Source organism: Oenanthe melanoleuca, chromosome 3 (assembly GCF_029582105.1).
Source record: "Oenanthe melanoleuca isolate GR-GAL-2019-014 chromosome 3, OMel1.0, whole genome shotgun sequence".
Taxonomy (NCBI): Eukaryota; Metazoa; Chordata; class Aves; order Passeriformes; family Muscicapidae; genus Oenanthe; species Oenanthe melanoleuca.
In genome coordinates, this window is record NC_079336.1 from 4,639,744 (window position 1) to 4,653,878 (window position 14,135).

The 14,135-nt window shown below is 37.6% G+C and overlaps 1 protein-coding gene across 7 annotated transcripts in view; it reads right to left on the reverse strand.

Annotated features, from left to right (window-relative positions):
- Window positions 1-14,135, reverse strand: part of SUPT3H (SPT3 homolog, SAGA and STAGA complex component) — a 252,169-nt gene that overhangs the window by 70,577 nt on the left and 167,457 nt on the right. For all 7 annotated transcript variants that reach the window (XM_056487554.1, XM_056487555.1, XM_056487552.1 and 4 more), the window contains 2 exons: window positions 13,399-13,489; window positions 11,630-11,766 (listed from right to left, as the gene is read on the reverse strand). In XM_056487554.1, coding sequence (XP_056343529.1) covers window positions 11,630-11,766; window positions 13,399-13,489 — 228 coding nt within the window. The remainder of the gene's footprint in view (window positions 1-11,629; window positions 11,767-13,398; window positions 13,490-14,135) is intronic.

Sequence of the window (14,135 nt, forward strand, 5' to 3'; positions counted from 1 at the left end):
CAGATTACTAAAAGGCACAAATGCTGATTATAAGAATGTCTGTAAGAATAAACTCTGCATATGCATTCCATGAAGACTTTATGTAAATGAGAACTGCTAGTGTTTTTCCTGATGATCCAAATTAAAAGAACCTTTTCTGACTCATTGAATGAAAACATCGACCTGACTAGGTATCTTCAATTTTCCCAAAGATGGGAGAGCAGAAAAAAAGAATAGAGAAGACAAAATTTAAAGTTTGAGGGGCTAAAGATCCAAATAGAATCATGCTGCCTTGGGTTGAGTGAATAAACTGTGACAGCATATCACCCAAGCTGTTCTGTAGGAATGTTGTGGGTCCTTTTCTGGTGAAGTGGGAGTGGATGCATCTCCCATTTTGCAACATGCAGAGCTTAATTTTATTTTCCCATTTCAACAGACATTTAGGACGCTTAAATCTTGCTGCTTCTGGTTCCTTTGCTGCAGCAGATGTGTGAAGCTCCCCCCAAGTGCAATTTTGCACAGCAGCCAGATCATATTCTTACGGAAGAATACAGCAAGCAACATTATAGATAAAATAAACCACAGCAACCGAGACAAAATGAAAGACAGAAACCCTGCTCCTTATGTACATAAAACATCTATTCCAGGAAATACCAGCAGCTACAGATTACAGAAAGGGCAGAAGCTGGAAATTATGTGCTACCTAGATTTTTAAACAGTTTTTAGAAATCTGAGATGGTTTATCATCTATTTGCTTTACAAAAGCTCTTATATTTCTACCCCACCTGCCATTTTAATATCTGACATGGGAAACTTCAGTGCAGGATCACAGGATGGTAGAATAATTTAACCCAGAAAAGTTTTGGGGCTTCTAGAGATCTCTAGTTTGACTCTGCTCAAAAAAGGTCCAATTAGATCAAGTGGTTCAGCACCTTCCCAGCCAAATTTGAGATACCTCCAGAGATGGAGACTTCTTCATCCTCTCTGGCCAATCAGTTCCACTCTTTGATCAGAACTGTTTTCCTCCTATTAGGGATCAGTTCAAATTCTGCCCTTTGCCATGCACATCCAAGCAGGGTCTGGCTACATCTCCTCTTGTCATTAGTTGTAAACAGTAATGAAATTTCCCTTTTGTCCCCTCATTTTCAGGCGGAGCAAGCTTTTGCCTCTCAGCCTTTCATCATATGTACCCCCTTATTTCTTGGTGACCCTCTGCTTCAGTATTTCAAAGTCCTTCTTGTACTTGGGAGCAAAAACCAGGCCACAGATTCCAGATGTGGTCTCACAAGTGCCAGATCATGGGGAATCATTGTTTCCCTTGACCTGCTGGTAACCTCTGCTGCCACAGCCCAGCACGTGGCTGCCCCACAGGCTGCACCCGTGCATGGGGTTACAGCATCCACATTTACTACTGCTGACCTTTGTGTCAGCCTATTTCTCCAGCCTGTCAACACTGTCCTTGTGAATGCCAGGCCTGCTTTCCACACATTTGACTGCTCTGGATCGTGACTCAGTATTTGTTTGCCATGCAATGAATTACTGCTTTTATTTACTTCATAAGATCCAGCAGCTAATCATGTCTGAGTTTACTGCATAAAGAGAATCATAGAATCACAGAATAGTGTGGATGGAAAGAGATTTTAAGGTTAATCTGGTTCCAACCCCTGCCATGGGAAGAGACACCTTCCACTATCCCAGGTTGTCCAGAACCCCTCCAATCTGGCCTTGGACACTTCCAGTGATAGGGATGACTTCTATGGGCAACTTGTGCCAGTGTCTCACCACCCTCACAATAAAGAATTTTCTTCCTCATATCTAATCCTTGTCTCCCCTCTGTCAGTTTATGCTTCAAGAAAATGCAGTACAAGGGGAGGCAACTACTCTGGTTCTGAAATGTCCTGTGCTTGCTTTAGTTCCTTCCTGTTAATTTATCTGGAAACAGATGAAAGTAAAATCACATTAACCTGCCTACCTTGTATTCTTCATTGAACTTGTGTTCTTATTCTTACTCTCAGTACAAAAATCACATCCCCCATGAAAAAAAATCTGCCATAGGGTCCTAGCTTAGGGATAATCTGTCAGGTTACAAGTTCTATCAGACTGGGCTTTGAAAGAAAAAATGCTTGTATTTTTCATTCCCTAGGAAATAATGTGTTTACTATTCAATTACCTCAATAATTGCTAAGGTGAAGGCTTAGCAAAAGATCCTTTGACTTTCCTCATGATATATTAACTTGAGTGTGAATGTAGCTGGGAAGGTTTGGCCCCTCGTGGCTTTGCAAATGAGAAAAATATTGACAACATTTGACCTTAGCAATTGGGTAATCAAATCTTGTGAAATGCTTCATTTTGCTGTGGAATTTACTCAAAGGAAGATGACAATATGGAGACAGACACTATTGAGTGAATCAAGTGATTCTCAATTTTTTGCTTCAATGCCTGCAGCAAAGTTTCACAAAATCCTCTCTGACTTCAATCAAATACTAAGGTTCACAAAATCCTATGTGAATGAAATAAAATACTATGGACAACATAGTCCAGGAACCAGCAGACTGACCTCTTCATTTCAGAGGAGAAAAACTGCACTAGTCCTGGCTAATCCTGTGGTCAGATGGAAAAACAAAAAAACAAAAAAAAAAAAACCAAACCAATAATAAGAGCAGGAAAAGAAAAATTAAATATACAAAAGGAGAAACAGAACATATCTCTGTTTTTCCCAGGTTCCAACAGCAGCAAGGCATGATCAGTATAACTACAAGACAAGCTTATGATAATTATTTTCCTCTACAGTAATACAGCACCCAGTGATCTGTGACTCAAGCACTTCTTTAACCAAATGCAACATCTCTGTATTCAATAACCCTCTATAGATTTCTTCCCCCTTTTAAGTGGTGCAGTTCAATAGATCTGAGGTCATTTGGGCTATATTTAGCTGGAGTACAGCCTGAAAACTACTTCCAATGCTCCTCTATGTTGTCTGTGTGCTGCAGACTGGCTGGAGAGGCTCTGATGACACAGAGCTTGCTCAGTCTGCTCTTAGAGGGCAAATTCCAGTTAGAAAGAAAAAGACTCAGACATTTTGTAGGAGGTATTTGCAGGGTAAATCCATGGGACTGATTCAAACCAGGTTTTAGTCCTTGGCTGGAGTTTAATACTGGGAAAGGCAGTGCTAATCCCTTTGTGGAAATAAAGGGTAAGGTGAGGAAAAGGTCTAACTGTGATGTCTAGAAATGGCAGATAAATGAACCTTCAGATACATGAGCCTGGCACATCCCTAGGCCAAGGGTCTTACATCAGCCTCCTATGGATGAGGCAGAAAAAAATCCTTTCCTTAATACTGGACTGTTGTCTCCTCTCTGTTAAACCCAGGACCTTGCCTGTTACACCTCAGACCCTCCTTTTCTGCAGCAGTTGAAACAGAAGAACACCCTCAACTCCCCTCTATTTCATGCCATAGAGAGCCTTCCTATATTACCTTCATTTCTTAGAAGATATTATTTTCTTCCACAGAAAGAATTTTGTGATTTGAAGCTCTAAATGGAAGGAAAGAGGAATTCAGGGGTGTGCTGGAGCTTGGTAACACAGTGGCTGACAGCCCAAGGTTCTCTTGCCTATGGAGTTTCTCAGGTGGGAGTGAGAGAAGCAAATGACTGTAAAGATTTCTACCAAAAATACAGGCTCTCTGTGCTGAGATTTCAGTCTCACTCTTCACAGCAGTGTCAGAAAATCTCTTCCTTGAAACCAATAAGAAGTAGGAATCTTACAGAGTAATACTGTGTTTGAAATTCTTACATCATTTTAACTTGTGTTACTCCATGGGGATTTCAATTTTGTGAATCCTGTGCAAAGCAGTCTCGAAAATGGTTTTCTGCAAGTGACTAATTCCTTCTGAAAAACTTGAGAGGACAGAACTGTTCTCAGTGTAGACCTGGTTAACATCCTGCCCTAAGAAACAATTGTCATTTTCTCTTCATTCAGAAAGGACTTCAATATCAGGCTTTGTGGAGCTTAAAATACAGCAATTTACTACATAAAGGTTCAAAGATGTGAAAAGATAACTTCCACCCCAAAGCATCTGAATTACATCCTGTCTTGTAGACAAGATTTGCATTTTTTGCACCTCTAAACAACCTCAAAAACACAAATCACTAGTAGCACAAATTTAATTATTTTAAATTACGACAGGAGTTTCAATAATCTTCTACCAGTGGAACCTTTGTCAGACTTCAGCATCAATCCTTGTCCCCAATTCTCCAAAGTTTACATAAAAAATAACTCTGTTGTGAGTACCAATACAGGGTGATTAGCAGAGCTAAGCAACAAACATGTTAAACACATGTTAAAATACACTCAGAAAAAGAATGTTTTGTTAGTCTTGTATTTGGCTCCTAATCAAATGCTCCATGGAAATACTGTTTATAAGCATGTGTGTCTATATTTAATCACAGATATAAATAATATAAACATAAAGTTTTCTTCCAAAATTTGAGAGACAGTATTTTTGGGTGTCAAAAATGCAACAGCCTCGAATCTTTCTCTTCAGAGAAAGCAAACTGTGGCAAAAAAATACTCAAAGAAGTAAAAGACAAAAAAGCAAACAACACCTTGCCCTCCCAGCAAAGCTGCCTAGATTTGCAGTATAAGCAACATTCACTAGAATGCTCAAAAACCCCATGACTGAAGACCCAAACAAACAGGACACTCTATGTAACCATAGCAAGCAACCCCAATATGAGAAAAACACAATAATGTTAGATTTAACAGAGTAAAAGTCTATTGGTACTGGCTATAACAAGAAATCTTTTCCACTCAAGGGCTTTTTCCCATTCCAAAGAGAATGACACAACATTTACAGCCATATAGATTATAATGAAAAACTGTTTCTGTTTATTTTCTGTTTACTTTTAACCAATTCAACCACTGCCCAAGAGAAACAGTGCTTTCCCACTATCCCAAACATTCCCAAGCAATGTGTAATCAGAGAAACCATTAATACCACCAGGCTTATTTTTATACCAAATAATGCTTACAGATATTTTGATGCCAAGACAACAAATTTGGAGTTGAGTTGCTACCAGTTGTGCTTTGCACTCTGGAAACACTGGGTGGACTGATGCAGTGGAATAAATTCCTTCTGTATTTGCATTCCTAACTTCCATTTTGCAGTATTGAAAGAAAGACCCATTGCCTAGAGAATAAAGATTTTTTTGTTGATTGATGTTTCACCTAAGTTCTTTTTAATCTTGGCATCTGTGTAAATCAAAAGCAGTAGACAGTATACAGGGAGATGGTGTGACCCTAAAGTCTATTTCATATCATCATTGCAGGGGTTTTTTTTTGTATCAAGGTCCCACAGCACACACAGATCTTGAGTCTCTAAAGAGAATCACCCCAGAGGTGCTGGAAGTACTTTAAACATCTGATCAACTACACTTAAATGTAATTTAGATGTTTCTAAAAAAAATTAAAAAAAAAAAAATTGAAATTCTTTTCCCCTCTGATCTAAGAAATGAACTTTCCCCTGGATTGTTTCCCTCTCATTTCTGAGTAGAGAATTCAGTTTAAGTTTCTAGAATGTTTAAAATTTTAGGCAGGTGCCACTAAGTGAAATTCAGTCCAACTTGTGGAAGTGATGAACTGAGCCCTAAAAACAGCTTAAGGGAGTGGGAAAATGAGATTCTGGTCTTGTTTCATCACTGTACCAGGACTCTCATGTCCTTGGGCAGGAACTTTCCCACTCCTCTTTGAGTACATTATTTAGCCACTATAAACCCTCTTCTACTCTTCCTTGGCCAAGATTCACAGGTGAGGATGATACTGGTTTGCATTTAGGGCTGCAATTATTTAGTCCATAAAGAATGTAAGATTTAAGGGATTTAATGGTATGTCTTGTCCTTCTGTCCTGTCACTGGCATCCCTTCACCCATATTTGACAACGTTTGGTAAAGAACAGCACAAAAACCCCACAGGGATTACACTATCAAATCTTACCCAAGGATGCATTCTTTACTAAGGTGTAGCTGTTAAAATCAAAGAAGGCTTAAGGTTAATAAACTGTGATTCTAAAAATTAATAATTTATTAGATTTGGGAACAATATTGTGAGATAACAGAAGCCAGCACTCAACTAAACCAAAAGATTCTGTCAAGAAGAAACTGATTTCAGCAAGGAATTCAAAAACAATTCTTTGAAAAGAAAAGCAGCTATATTATCAAAATTAGATAGCAAAAGAGACATGCACTGAGAATTGATGCTTAGTAAAAGAAAACTTCTTCGTTTGTCTTCCAGCATGCAGTTTCTACTAAGTGTGTGTTGTCTCTACTTTGCATATGGGCTTTAAATAAAATTTCAGTTGTTCCTGACACACCCTACAGGAAGAGATACTCCCTAAAGAATAATGACCCCCCTGCCCCCAGCATTTACAGTGGCAGAATTTTGGCCAGTGAAATGAGCACAGTGGTGCTAAAAGGTTTGAGAGCTCTTCCTAAATCACTTCCTGCTTATTTTCTCTGTTCACCTTTTCCAAATTTGTACAATGAATTTGAGAACTTCAACACTATCTTTGAGATCTACTGTGAAAAGAGCTCACAGTTCTTTACTTCTGATTTATGCCCTCCAATTTTCACTCTCTCAGTTAAAAGATCCCAAGTCCATGCCCTGTGTCCAATCACCACAGAGCAACCTCTGCCCATGTTAATGCTCTAAGAGAGTGGCCACACCCAAAATGTGTGGTGGGGAGAGTTCCTGACCTCTGCTGCCTCCCAGGAGTTTACAGTCATAGAATGTTTCTGGCTGAAAGGGAAATTTAAAGATCACCTAGTCCCTCTGCCCTGCAGTGAACAGGGATATTTTCCACCAGACCAGACTGCTCAGAACCCTGTCCAACCTCACACTAAATGTTTCTGGGTAATCTGTGCCTATGCCTCACCAGCCTCATTGTAAAAACCTTCTTCCTTATGTCTAATCCAAATCAATTCTCCTTTACCTTAAAGCCATCCCTCCTTGTCCTGCCAAAGTCCCTCTCCAGCTCTCCTGGAGCCTTCTCTTCTCCAAGACACCCCCAGCTCTCCCAGCCTGGCTCCATGGGAAAGGTTCTCCAGCCCCCTGAGCATCTTCATGGTCTCCTCTGGACCTGCTCCAACAGCTCCTTGTACTCCTGTGTTGAGGGCCCCAGAGTTGGACATAGTTTGGGACACTGTGACCTGGCTCAGGTCAAAGTGTGAGTACTCAAAAGCTGGTGATGATACTCCAGCAGTAAGGAATCTTCTTGGTCACTGTCTAGTTTAATAATATATTCCAAGTCCATCATATTTCTAAGGCTGAAACAGAGTGAACTTCAGAGCACAATTCTTTGTACCTCAAGATGTAGTTTGGTGTGTTCAGGAGTCTTGTGCAAATACAAATTAACTGTGTCTCAACAAAGACAAAACTAAACAGGAGTAATTAAAAAAATGTAAAAAGCTATATATTCTACCAACACTTTAATGCAATCTACCATCTTTTGAACAGGGCCCATTGCATAGCTATGAGATTTAGAGATTTCTCACTAAGACAAGAATACTGGTGAGAAGCACTAAAAAAAATTACATCCACAATGAACCTCCTAGACTAAAAATCTGTAGTTTTTAAAAATCATAGGACTAGACCTTCAATCATAGAATCACAGAATCACAGGATAGTTTGTGTTAGAAGGAACCTTAAAGATCATCTAGTTCCAACTCCCCTGCAAAAGAATCAGAAAATAGGGATTTAACTTAGTTTTTTTACCATTTTGCTGGCTTCAAGCCTGCTTTAAGGTAGTCTATTCTTGTAGGGAAGCTATTTTCCCTCCATTGTTTATTCAAACTTGCAATGTACTGTGAAAGCATTATGGTAGCTACTGCAACTGAATTATTGCCATATAACGTGTGAGTGTTGGAAATGTATCCCTAAACCTGCAGTCAGAGTGACAGATGATTGGTGTTTCTCCTAATCCTATGGGAACAGAAGTGAAACAGAGCCTTCACAGTGTGGTGCTTTATGAATTCTTTTGTGTCAGTCCAGACTTCTGATGGGAAGACTTTTTCTTGGGGAGGAGGGAGCATTAAAGTTATAAAACAAATGATAAAACAATGGGTATTTGCAGAATGAGAGAGACATCAGCTTTGCAGTGAAGTTTTTAAATAGCTACACTTGATTTAATGACATGACATGGAGAATGTAATGGTGGTTATCACAGAAAAAAAGCAGAAGAACTGAAGTTACCATTCACAAAATCACAGCCAAACCTGTAGCTGGATTAACTATATTCAGGCACCAGAGAGGTTCAGAGAAGCAACATAAGGACACAAGGACCCAAAATTCCAAGTCTACTCAAACTGCAAAACAATGAAAAATTCAAAGATTTTAAATGAACAGGGGCCTTTTTGCCCCACCAATTCAGTCATATCCCACAGGAATACCACCCCTCCTCTCTAAATGATTTTAAGAGGCAGAGGAAAGCCAAATTGCCATCCTCTTGCAAGGTGTCAGTGGATTCTGTCATACAACAGGCAAAGGAAGGGATGTTGAATTCTTGAGCACCACCAGCCCTGGCTGTTCCACAGCCCAAGCTGTGCAATAAAAAGGAGTGTGGGTAGGTTCCCATCACTTGTGTTTCTCTCCAGAGACTGGCACACATTATGAAGACCAGTTCTATGATCCATCTCTCCTTTCCATGCACAGTTCAATTACATCCAGCAATGAGAATCACTTTTTCCATCCATAAATGCTCTTCCTCTGAGGAGCAGTGTTTCACTGGTGCTTTACTGCTGTCTCAGGAGTGCAGGATAGTAACTGTTATGAAGTGAGACAGAGATGCTGTTCTACTTTGTATTTTGTTTTGATTTTGCCAATTTTGGCTGGTTTGTCTCTGCTTAATGTAATAACTGCAGTTTTTATAAAAAGTCATCTTATCACAATGTATTGATATAATAATCGTGTATTAAGACAAAGTAGTGTGAAATTTGTTCTTAATTTCTGCCCTGTATTTTAGGAATATTCCACTTTGGATCAATGTCCCTTTGCACATTGCTGGTATTACTGTTCCAGAGGGATCCCTTTGCTTCAAATTAAAACCATGGGATATATCAGTATATTCTATAGACAATCCTAGATGAGTGCCCTTTGCTTTTAATGTGACAGTGCTGGTGGCTGTATTTCAGTCAAAGTGTAGAATTGTTTGTTCTCCTTTGTTAATGTCCCAGAGTGGCTCAGAGCTTTCCTGACTCCTCCATGGTGCAGATATGGTATGGACCTCACAGCACTGCAGGCAATAACATGAAGGCTTAGCTCTAATTTTATGAATTTAAAAGAAATGAGTATAAACAATATTTGCATTTTGTATCATAACTAAAACCATACTGCTAAACAATCATATCCTGTTTAGCCCATAATGACATCAGAAATATATGTTTATCATCTACTCTGGACAGCTTAGCATGATTTTGGCCCAAGGCAAAGTGGAACTGAAATAATTTACAGTTATCCAGACCAAGATAACCACACATTTCTGAGGTAATTGATACCTAAAAGGAACACTGCCCTTAGATTGCAGTTCATGATTCAAGTACACTAATTCCTTAAAAAACCCTGTTAAATTGTCTATTGGATTTCCTCCAGAATTTAGTGTGGATTAAACAATCTACTGAAGAAAGAAAATGTGATACAGGAGTTTAGCCCATCCACTAACAACTCTTCCTTTAGGAATGGATCACATTTCCTACTATCTTTGATTCCTTTCCACCCACCTCACAGTGACAACAAAATCCCAAACAAAACAAAGCCAAAAATACGTTAAACATTTTGAGTAGCATATTTCAAACAGTCTTTCATGTTTTGTCATTAGTTTTAGAGACTATTAAGAAAGTAAATAGAAAGTAGTGGCTTCATACCTGGATATAATTCATGAACATATTCTAAAATAAGATCTTGATTTTCTTTTTTTCTTTTTTTTTAACATAGGAACAGATCAAAAGCTCACAAAATGTAATGAAGTCAAGCAATAGAATTAGTTTTTATATATAACACACACACTACAGTTCATGAATCACAGTCCAATGATAAAAAACAAAATATATAGTCAGATTAAAGGCAAATATCTGATTACAGACACACACTTCCTTGACAGATAAACATAAATTCAGATTTGCCATTGTCTATAACAGAGAACTTCATACTTTTATCAACTTCTGTAGTTCTTTAGACTCGAAAAATACTATACAGGAACAACAGAAGAGAGTGCAAAATCAAGAACATAACCCATTCATTCATTCAGAATGCTGTTATCTATTTCTGTGTGTACAAGCTCAAAGAATTTTCCTGCCTTTATGCAAAACAGAACATTTTGCATAAAAAAATAAGAGGTTAAAGAAAAGAAACCACCAGTTTCCAAAATACAAACAGTGGTTGGATACAACTGTTCTGTGACAAAAATTCTCAGCTGGGGGGAAATGAGACTTGTTCCTAACCAAATTCTTAGAGAGAAGTAATTCTTCATTAGGTTTTGATTTCTTCCCATTGCAGGGCAGAAAGGAGCAGAAAGCAGATTGGGAATGCAGCACTTCTGAAAAGAGGCTCCATTAAGAAGAAAGAAACTAGAATTACAACTAGCACAGGATAAAAATTCCATTATTTCTTAGAATTTTCCATGAAATGCTGAAAGTGAAATGAAGCCCTAATAGCCAAATATCAAATACAAAAATATCACCAAACACATGAGCCACTCAGCATTGAGAGGGAACTCAAACCAAAGCCACCAGCTTCCAGCACTGAAAGGGTACAGAAATCACTCGACAAGTACCAAATTTCCAACAGTCCTGTCCACTATGTTGATGTCTGAAAATGGATGGAAAGTGACTCAAATGCTTCTCTGGAATTGTGTGTGCTCCCAGCACAATTTTGCCCTTGACATCCTGTTGCCTATGGAAAACATGAGGAAGAATTGAGCAATCGAGCACGAAGAAGGGTGAAGGACTCTTCTCTGCATTCACTGATTGAAAACAAGGGTAGTCCTGCCCACCCACAGAAAATTAGTAAAAAACACAGACTTCCATGCTAACACAGCTACACTACTTCTCAATCCCTCCTAGCTTTATGGGAGTCATGTAGCACTGCATTTTTTAATGTAGACAAAATCTTTCATAACTACATAGAACAGAAAAAAGGACTCGAAAGGATGGAGAGAAGAGTTTATACTCAAGCATGATTGCACAGAATATTTTAATTTAATCTGTAAGCTGTGTTACATGAAAAGAGTCTTCAGATGCTATTGAAACAATTTGCTAAGAAGATAAATAATGAAAAAGGAAAATACTGTTGTGAAAAATGTGCATGGAATGTTTATAAATAGAATTTGTTTTCTTCAGGAAGGAAATACAAATACACAGCAGACAGAAAGATCCATAACTACCCTTCTGTAATCTTCCTTCTCAGCATGTGTGCTTAGATATCAAGAAACACTTGAAGGAATAGGAAAAATATGGAAATAGGATTTCTTTAGACCATCTGGGCAAAAGAAAAAAAAACATGTAAAAATGATTTAATGTGCAGCATGAAAAAGGCATTAGACCAGCATGATGTATTAAAAGCTTCACAGTTTCTCTGCTGGGTATCAGTAAAAGGAAAGAATTACCTCCATCCGCTCCTGCTTGACATCATCAATCTCATCATCTTCAAACATGGCCAGGAGCTCTCCAGTCTGGTCAATGGAGTTGAGAAAGTCTTGGGCCAGCTTCTGCCTCTTGTTGGTGTTATTGCTGTTGAATTTGTCTTCACAAAGACAAGCAAAGAACAACAAATTTAACCTGTTTGGCTTCTCCAAACATCTCTTAATGTCTCTCAGAGTGACACATTTTAGAACCAGCACTGAGCAGAAAAGGTCTGTTCTTATTGTGCCTCTCACACAAGATGTGCTGCCTGAACAAGGTGATGTCACTGCTCTGCTCCAGCAAAACATCATCTTTAGTATTTTTTAGTATAACCAAATAGATTTTCATAATCTAGAGAAAACTAATCTGCTCTCTATATATCATTACTTCTCACCAAAGAATCCAGAGTAGACACAGCTGTGGAGGAAACAACCCTGCTTTGGTAGAAAAAACTTTAGCCACAGAGCAGAATATATTGAGGAAATGTTCTTCCCTGAACAAATGCAGAACATCCTCATCACTACAGCCTCAGGCAAACCCTAACACATCCATTAAGATGCAGTTCCTGAGGTGATGGACCATTGCTCTACAGTAAAATCTGGAGAATGTTGGCAAGATGATCTCTGTTGTCCTAAACAGCAGAGTAGCTATAAAGGCATTAAATTCACAAAAGAAAATTAATGGCTTTAATTATCAAAGTCCGCTAGAAAAGGCATTCTTGAATTCCAGGATAAACTGTGTTTAGGAAGCATTTAATGAACATCTAAAAGGCTTAGGGGAATTGTTTATTGGCTTTAAGTATTGACACAAGCTAAAGTATTAAAATCCCAAAGCTACCAGGTAAGAAGTTGTACTGTCAGATTGCTTGCATACACAAAACATGAAAATAAAATTTCATAGGCAAATTAAATCTCAAATGAGCTGACAAAAACTTATCAGCTTGATGAAGTCAAAGCAAGAAGTACAATGTTTACCTAGCATCAGTGTGGATGCTCAGAGGAACTAAACACAAGGAATTCATTGTATGGGAAAAAAAAGAATAAAAGGCACTGAGAAAGGAAGTAAGTTTAATATAGAAAGTTGTGTATGGACATAGCTAGATGTTATAATAGTAGGGTAAGGTTTAGATTTACCACAAGTTTTAACTTAATTTTTTACAATGGAAGTGTTAGTTCTAATATCAATATAAATCAACAAAACTTTAAACCAGGAAACTAAATGGCATAAATGAATTTATTTTTAATTCTAAGAGCTTTTCCTTTAAATGCATTGGTTATAAAATCTGTGACTTCCTCATGGAATTCAGAAACAGAAGTGTTTCCCATTATTTAAGCTACAGATCCAAAGTATTAAATGTTAAACCACACTGAAAAAAAACCACCCACGTATTAGTGTTCAATGACTTCAGATTATAAGGGTTTTTCCTTATAAATATGTCAAAACATTTGATAATAATTTAACAAATGTCCATTCAATTGCAGGTGGTGCATTTAAAATACAGATGCTGAAATTAATTAGCCTTTTAATCAGCACCAGTTTCTTAATTCAACATTAGTCTTAATGTTCATCTTGATAGTAGATGCAAATGCTTACATATTTCAAATTGAAAAGCAGAGATTTTCAGCAAAATTCCTCTAAAGAGACTATTTTTGTGTCTCTATCAAGTAAGACATTGCTGCTTTGCATTGAGCTGTTCAGCACTTTCACAAGACATCAAGCCTTTCCCAAATTAGATAATTTATTTTTTTTCTACCTTCAAGGAGGTCATCTTCTTCTATTCCTTTGACAATTTTAGATTTGTAGTCTCGAAAAAACATGTATTTAAGTAGTCTTCGAAGCTTCTTCTGTGAGAAAAAAATAAATTTATATCAATGACGATTACATAGTTATTTAATAAACTTTGTAACAAACAGACATACAAATGTGTAGCACATTACTCAGTAAATATAACTTCTAAAATATTTGACATTTTGATTTCTGCAGAAAATACATACATAGAAAGTACCTCAGGACAGTTGCAAATCCGTATTAAATATTATTCATTTGAGCTCCTTGGTACTCTGCTGTGAGACAGAAATGAGTTTGACTTTCAGAAAGGAGAAATTAATATATTGGGCTTCTTTACAGCACTCCAAAGTATTTGCTTACTTTGGAAACTCTAGGCTAGAAATGCACATTTCCATGAACTTTGACTCCATATCAACTGCTGTTTTCAGTATAGCCTTAGAGCTTTTTCAGATAAAAAAACCTGCAATTTATTTTCATGTTTTAGTGGGGTTTAATTTTGAAATTACTTTGGTCATTAGACTTCATCTATCAAATGAAGAAAGGAAAACAAAGGAGAGAAAAGGATTAGAGAAAGAGGGAAACTAAGGAAGAAAAGGACATGAAGAACAAACAATGTAATTAAAAAGAGTTTACAATTTCTTAAATAATTATTAAATTTGAGGAGAGAAAATTATTTTTTCCCTTGTTGACTTGCTCTACTTA